At 55.3% G+C, this 6,741-nt stretch overlaps 1 protein-coding gene across 4 annotated transcripts in view; it reads left to right on the forward strand.

Annotated features, from left to right (window-relative positions):
- The window catches only part of THAP4 (THAP domain containing 4), a 41,662-nt gene that overhangs the window by 1,438 nt on the left and 33,483 nt on the right, over window positions 1–6,741 (forward strand). For 2 of the 4 annotated variants that reach the window (XM_049614509.1, XM_049614508.1), the window contains exon 2: window positions 1,305–2,464. In XM_049614509.1, coding sequence (XP_049470466.1) covers window positions 1,305–2,464 — 1,160 coding nt within the window. Of the gene's footprint in view, window positions 1–55; window positions 402–1,304; window positions 2,465–6,741 lie in introns of those variants that run through there. The other 2 variants (XM_049614510.1, XM_049614511.1) reach the window with 2 other exon arrangements.

Here is a 6,741-nt window from a genome sequence, read left to right on the forward strand (position 1 = left end):
CTTCCCCGGCCCACTCTTGGAGCCCGCGCTCCTGGCCGCTTCTTCCTGGCCAGGCCTGGCCCCCCTCTCTGAGGGATTCTGGAAATGGGCCGCTCAGCCCGTCCTCTTCCCTCCGACTCGCTCCCTGGAAAGCCTCCGTGCAGACACTTGTGTTTCTGTTTTAAAAACTTGAATCCTGTTGGTTGCCGGTAGTTTGGTTGAGAGTTCTCAGGGGGTTGTTTTCTTCAGTTGTTACAATCTATCAAAAGAGCTGATAGCAGATTGTTTTAGAGGTCAGCCACCGTGCTTTCTGGAGTTTTGTTCAGACCCTGTGTCCGGAAACTTTTGATACTGCTTTCACAGATGAGGCAAATCAGTGCAGAGTCGCTTCTCTTGGCCGGCATCCATAGTGGTCTTCGCTGGTAAGGGCAAAGGGTATGGGGATCAGGGTCTTGGGGAAATGGGCTCACAAAACATTGCGGAAGTGTGGAAGGTCGCGTTGCATTGGACTTCCTGGGGTGTTAGTATCTGCCTGGCCCTGGTCCTGGTCCAGGGTGGCCTCAGGTGGGGCAGAGACGGCCCTTGGGAGGAACCACCCACCCCACCCCCAGGGCAGAGTTTGGTCCGACTTTTGTAAATAGGGATCTTGTCTAACAATGAGAAGAAACGACTGCTAAGTGTTGTCGTGTTTTCTAGGAGCTAGTTGCTTTTTAAAAGACACTTTTGCTCCCGGCCGTGGAAATGTAGTAGAAACCCGGGACTGCAGCTTTGAATTATCCGCAGTTGCTGGAGTCACAGCTCTAGCTGTGAGGGTCGGGCTTCAGGCAGGCCGTCTGGGATGCTCTCCTGACCCCTTGCTGGCCAGCGCCTGACCTGGCCCCTAACTAGGAGACCAGCCGTCCCTGTTTTCGCACCTGGCATCATGCCTCCGAGGCACACCAGGAGGGCAGTTGTGCTGTGCGTTTCTAGGAACTATTCCCAGGGCTTCCCCAAGCCTTTCCTGTAGTCGGACGCCCTCCTGTGTGATCTCTCCGAGCATTCTGTGTCCCTACGGGACATTCACCACAGCCTGGGAGGAGTTACCTTCGTTCTCTGCCCTACAAACCGTGAGCTCCTTGTGGGCAGGTGGTGAGGCTGGCTGGCTTCTATCTCACAATCACTTACAAGCAGAAGGTGTTCCTTACGTTTTTACTTAAGTTTTAAATGAGTAAAGTCAACGCGGCGTTGGGTATTTGCAAAACCACTTGTTCGCTTTCGTGACTGATATGAATTTAGGAGGAGACATTTAGCTCTTTTTTTCTAATTCTCTGTCATTCTTCCTGCAGGTTCCCCTTGAAGGACTCAAAGCGTCTGATCCAGTGGTTAAAAGCTGTTCAGAGGGACAACTGGACCCCCACCAAGTACTCTTTTCTCTGCAGTGAACATTTCACCAAAGACAGCTTCTCCAAGAGGCTGGAGGACCAGCATCGCCTGCTCAAGCCCACGGCCGTCCCCTCCATCTTCCACCTGCCTGAGAAGAAGAGGAGCACCGGAGGCCATGGCCGCACGAGGAGGAAGGACACCAGAAAGGCCTCGGCGGGCCTGAGGGGACACGCGAGCGGGGCGGACGGAAAAGGAGCTGCAGGTGCGTCGTCGTCCTCAGGTGCAAACCCAATGGCCAAGCCCGGGGCCCGGAAGGTGAAGCAGGCCGCGCCGCAGGGTGAGACCGCCCCCGGGGCCGCCCAGGAAGCCACCGGTCGGGAGCGGGCGCCGCAGGCCCCAGCAGGAACTCCGGCCGATGGCTCGGCCGCCGCCGCCGCCAGCAGTCAGGGCGAAGCATCGGCGTCTGCAGTAGACGCCGGCGGTGAGAGCGCCGCCGCGCCCGACGGAGGCCTGGTGGACAAGAGTGGCATTTCCGTGGATGACTTTACCCCGCCAGGGTCTGGGGCCTGCAAGTTCATTGGCTCACTTCATTCTTACAGTTTCTCCTCCAAGCACGCGCGAGAGAGGGCGTCTGTGCCCCGAGAGCCCGTTGACCGAAAGAGGCCGAAGAGAGACGTGGAGCCCGGCTGCAGCGGGACCAGCCTGGGGCCCGACAAGGGCTTGGCCCAGAGCCCCCCGAGTTCATCGCTCACGGCGACGCCTCAGAAGCCCTCCCAGAGCCCCTCCGCCCCTCCGACGGACGTCACCCCGAAGCCGGCGGCGGAAGCCGTGCAGAGCGAGCACAGTGACGCCAGCCCCATGTCCATCAACGAGGTCATCCTGTCGGCGTCGGGGGCCTGCAGGCTCATCGACTCGCTGCACTCCTACTGTTTCTCGTCCCGCCAGAACAAGAGCCAGGTGTGCTGCCTGCGGGAGCAGGTGGAGAAGAAGAACGGCGAGCTGAAGACCCTGCGGCAGCGCGTCAGCCGCTCCGACAGCCAGGTGCGCAAGCTGCAGGAGAAGCTGGACGAGCTGCGGAGAGCGAGCTTCCCCTACCTGAGCAGCCTGCTGCCCCTGAGCCGCGGTCAGTACCGGCCTCGCGGCCCCCGCGCCGCCCGGCCGTGGGAGGGGGTTCTCGCCGCGTGGCCGCCGGGCCCCGGGCACCCGCGCGTCTCGGGAGGAGGCCTCTGTCGGAGCTGCCCTGGGAGACGGAGAGCCGGGTTGGGGCCCTGCCTCGCGCCAGGGCACCCGAAGGGCGTCTGTGGCTCTGAGGGTTGGGCCAGTGGGAAGGGAGGCCTGTGCCGTCTGCCGGGGGAGCCAGAACCCCCAGTGCGTGGCTTCCCACCGGCCGGGGGTGGGGGTGGGGCATCCGCTCCCGCACCCCTCACACGAACCACGGTTCCAGACGAGTTGACCTCTTGACGTGAGTGCAGTAGGCTCAGCAAGCTATTGGAAAAGCGGTAGGAGACTCTTAAAATCGTGGGGAGTTTCTTTCCGTTAGTGATTTGAGGAATATCCTTGAAGTTAAATCGTTTTGAACGTCAATAGTTACTTTAGTGCGCCTGCTCGTGCTTTCTTTCAAAATAAAAAACCTTAGGGGCGCCTGGGTGGCTCAGTCGGTTAAGCAGCCGACTTTGGCTCAGGTCATGATCTCATGGTCCATGAGTTCGAGCCCGGCGTCGGGCTCTGTGCTGACCGCTCGGGGCCTGGGGCTGCTTCGGATTCTGTGTCTCCCTCTCTCTCTGCCCCTCCCCTGCTCGCTCTCTCTCTCTCAAAAGTAAATAAACATTAAAAAAAAAATTTTAATTTAAACATCTATTCAAGTAGAATGTATTCTGTTTTATAAAAATTAAGATGCTACGGAAATAAGGGGGCTTCACAAGTGAAAATTCCTGTTTCTCACTTATCTCTGACCTAGTGCTTTTTAAAATTTCCTGTATGATATTTTAGATTATCGTCTATGTTGTCACATACGTGTCTTTCAACCTATAGGTACAGGCAGGTTGGATATATATTTTGTGAGTTTCTCAGCTACGTTTCTACTTTTCACCCTGCCTTTCTACTTAGTACTTGTAAAAAACTGCTTTCTAGATATTCCCTACATTTTGAGTGTTACGTGTTTTACCTGTTAAGTATACATGGAAAACATTTTCCTACTTGTTGTTCATGTGATCTGGATCAATATTTGTCTTCCTGGGTGTGACGAACACTTCTTTGGGAAGAGGCTCCCAACGTGACTGGCTGGGACATCCTGGATCCCAGGGCAGCAGCCGCGCTCAATATGAAACCAAAGCAAGAAAACAGCCCCATCCTGTGCAAAGTGCACGCTGGGGGAGGGACAGCCCCAGCTGAGGGTCACCGACGTGCTTACTGGTGGAGGTAGACCCGCTCACTACTTTACGGTACCTTCTCCTCCTGGCCAGACTCCCAGGGGCCGTCACTGTTTCGGGTCTTTCCTTTGCTCCATTGAGCGAGGCCGCCTTGTTTCCGCTTCATAAATCCTCACTTCTTTCTGCTTTCTCCACTGTTACTTGGTTTTCTTGGTTGTTCTGGCTCCTTGGGGGGAAGAGGGTGTTTCCGGATGCCTGCAGGTGGAGGTGTGTCCGTCCCATTGGCCCGAGAGGATTTGTCTCTTGCAGCTCTCATCGCTGGTCGAGAGGATTTGTCTCTTGCAGCTCTCATCGCTGGTCGAGAGGATTTGTCTCTTGCAGCTCTCATCGCTGGTTGTTTCTAAATAGTTTCTAATTTCAGTCTGTGTTCCCTCTTTGAGTTATTTAGAAGGGCGTTGACATTTTTCAAGTTGGGGGAGGGGAGCTAATTTTGTTGTAGGTTTTTTTTTTTTTTTTTTTTGGCGGTTTTAAATATTCCATTAATTTCTTTCTTTCAAAATGTGTGTTTTTAATTCCAGCGTAGCTGACATACGGGGTTGCACGAGTTTCAGATGCACGGGGCAGTGGTTCCCTAGTCGTGTACTTTCTCCGCGCATCAGGACGAGTGTCCTGTCGATCCCCTCCCCGTTTCTCCCAGCCCTCAACCTCCTCCCCTTTTTTGTGATTATTTTTAAACTTTATTGCTTTAAGGTCGTATTTGGTTTTTGGCCCCTTTCAGGATTTCATTGTGGCTTAATATGCAGCTTGTTGTCGTGACTGTCGCTGTGGTTTGAGAAGAATGTATCCTCCCCGCTTGTTGGTTCCATGGCTCTCTGTCTCACTGAGCCTCCGTCTGGCTTGTTAACAGGTCTGTGTCCTGACTCACCGAATCCCTTATCTCGGGGACAGAAGGGTGACGTGCCCAGCCTTCCTGGGCGTCTCCTTGGTGCTGCCATGCGTCCCGCGGCCCTGTGTGAGACGTCCATGTGGTCCTGACTGTTACCACCACGGAATGCCCCTTTCTGTCCCAATTTGAGTATTCTTTACCTGCTTACTTTTGAAAACTTTTTATATTCCTCTATCTTTTAGCTATATTTTAACCCAATCGGAGAGTGTTTGCGTTTTTTTAATAAATTTTTTTAAACGTTTATTTATTTTTGAGAGAGAGGGAGAAAGAGTGCAAGTTGGGGAGGGGCAGAGAGCCACAGAATCTGGAGCTGTCAGCACAGAGCCTGACATGGGGCTTGAACCCACGAACCATGAGATCATGCCCTGAGCTGACTGAGCCACCCAGGCACCCTGTCTTTCCTGCCTTTAGAGTAATCCATTTATAATTGTGATTATCGATAAGTTGGAATCTGTGCCTGTTGTTTTGTGTTTTAATTTGTTAGGCTTTTTCGTTTCTTTTTCTGTGCTTCTGGTGGATGTCTCTCAGCTTTCGAAGCTAACTGTTGAAGCCCATCTTTCTGTGGTGCTTAGAGCTTGGGCCGCTGGGTTCCACAGCCCAGCGCCTCCACGCTTCTGTCCCGCCCCCCTCCCCCACCCGCCTGGACCGTGCGTGTCCTCTACTCCCGTACTCAGGTCTCCTCTGTCTAGGGGCCTAGGGGCCGTAATGAGGTGCAAGCACGCGGTTGGTGGGTCACTCCACTCGCCACCGTTTGTTGTTTGCTTCCTCTCCAGAAAGAGTTAATGGCATTTTTGTAAGTCCTACCCTCGTAAGGTTTTGAGAGGGGTTGAGTTTGAAATGCTGATGCCAGGAAACCATCCATTCTCTCAGAGTTGCCCGTGTGTGCGTGTGTGTGCGTGTGCGTGTGCGTGTGTGCGTGTGGTGTCAGGATGAGGTCAGGGGTATTTAAAGCCACGACTGAATGGGGTTTCCTGGAGAAGCTGTAGCTGGGGAAGGGGAAGGAGCCAGGCCCGGCCCGGGAGCCGGCTGTTTGCGGAGATGCGGCTGAAGAGGGCCCCGGAAAGGGAGAGTGAAAGAGGGAGCGTGGGGTCACGACAGCCCAGAGGGGAGATGAGGGTAAGCAGCTGGGCTGGGCCCAGCTCTGATCAGAGTGGGGAAAAGATGGCTGGGCTCAGCCACACGGGGTCACTGGTGACCGCGGTGTCCTTGGAGCGGTGGGAACGCTGCTGGGTCGGTCTAGGGCGAGTGAAAGGCAGCACTGGGGCACTTTAAGAGGGTTGGCCGTGAAGAAGTGGACTGTGGGCAGAAACCCCGGGGAACGTGGCTCTCGGGGAGACTTGTGTTTGTGACGTGGGGATCAGCAAGCAGGTGTCCGTGCTGCCTGTGGGTGGGATGGAGAGCAGGAGTCATGGGGGCCAGGAAGGAGAGTGCTGGGCCCTGGGGAGGTGCCCGGAGAGGGGGCTGGTGGACAGGGTGTCCCAGCGCCTCTGCCCGGTGCGCCCGGGGGGGTGGGGCCGGTGGCTGGTTGGCAGGGGAGGGGAGGGTGCGAGAGGTGTTGGGGGGCGGCAGTGGGAGGGACAGCGGGCACCCTGGCTTCGTCTCCAAGGAGACGTGCCTGGAGCCCCCCGCTCAAAATGTCTTCTCTCTAAATGGTTTCCCTCCCAGGCTGTCACGAGTTTGTTGGTCAACGAAGGAAACTTCTTAGGGATTTTATGTCGAAGAGGCATAGGCGTGTTTATTCCGCCCAATGTCTTTAGCCAGGCAAGCCCTTTATTTTCGGACAGATTACCTCCAGCGGGGCAGCTGGGCCAGGGGTCTGCAGGTTCTGGGTTCAGAGCCCTCCAGGAGGCGGGTGCTGATTGGCCTTCTCACAGGGTGTCCACAGGGAGGACTTTCTCCCTCCTCCGCCTGCCTCCGCCTGCCTCCCGCTGCTGTTTCTAGCCTCCAAGAGGACTTCTGTGAGCCCAGCTGTTCGTCCTTACCAGTTGGGAACTGACATCGATACATCGTTACCAGTCATCTTCCCCTGGAGGTTTACTGTCTTGTACTTGGATTTTTTTTTTTTTTTTTTTTTTTTTTTTTTTT

This window comes from Panthera uncia, assembly GCF_023721935.1.
Source record: "Panthera uncia isolate 11264 chromosome C1 unlocalized genomic scaffold, Puncia_PCG_1.0 HiC_scaffold_3, whole genome shotgun sequence".
NCBI classification, from domain to species: Eukaryota; Metazoa; Chordata; class Mammalia; order Carnivora; family Felidae; genus Panthera; species Panthera uncia.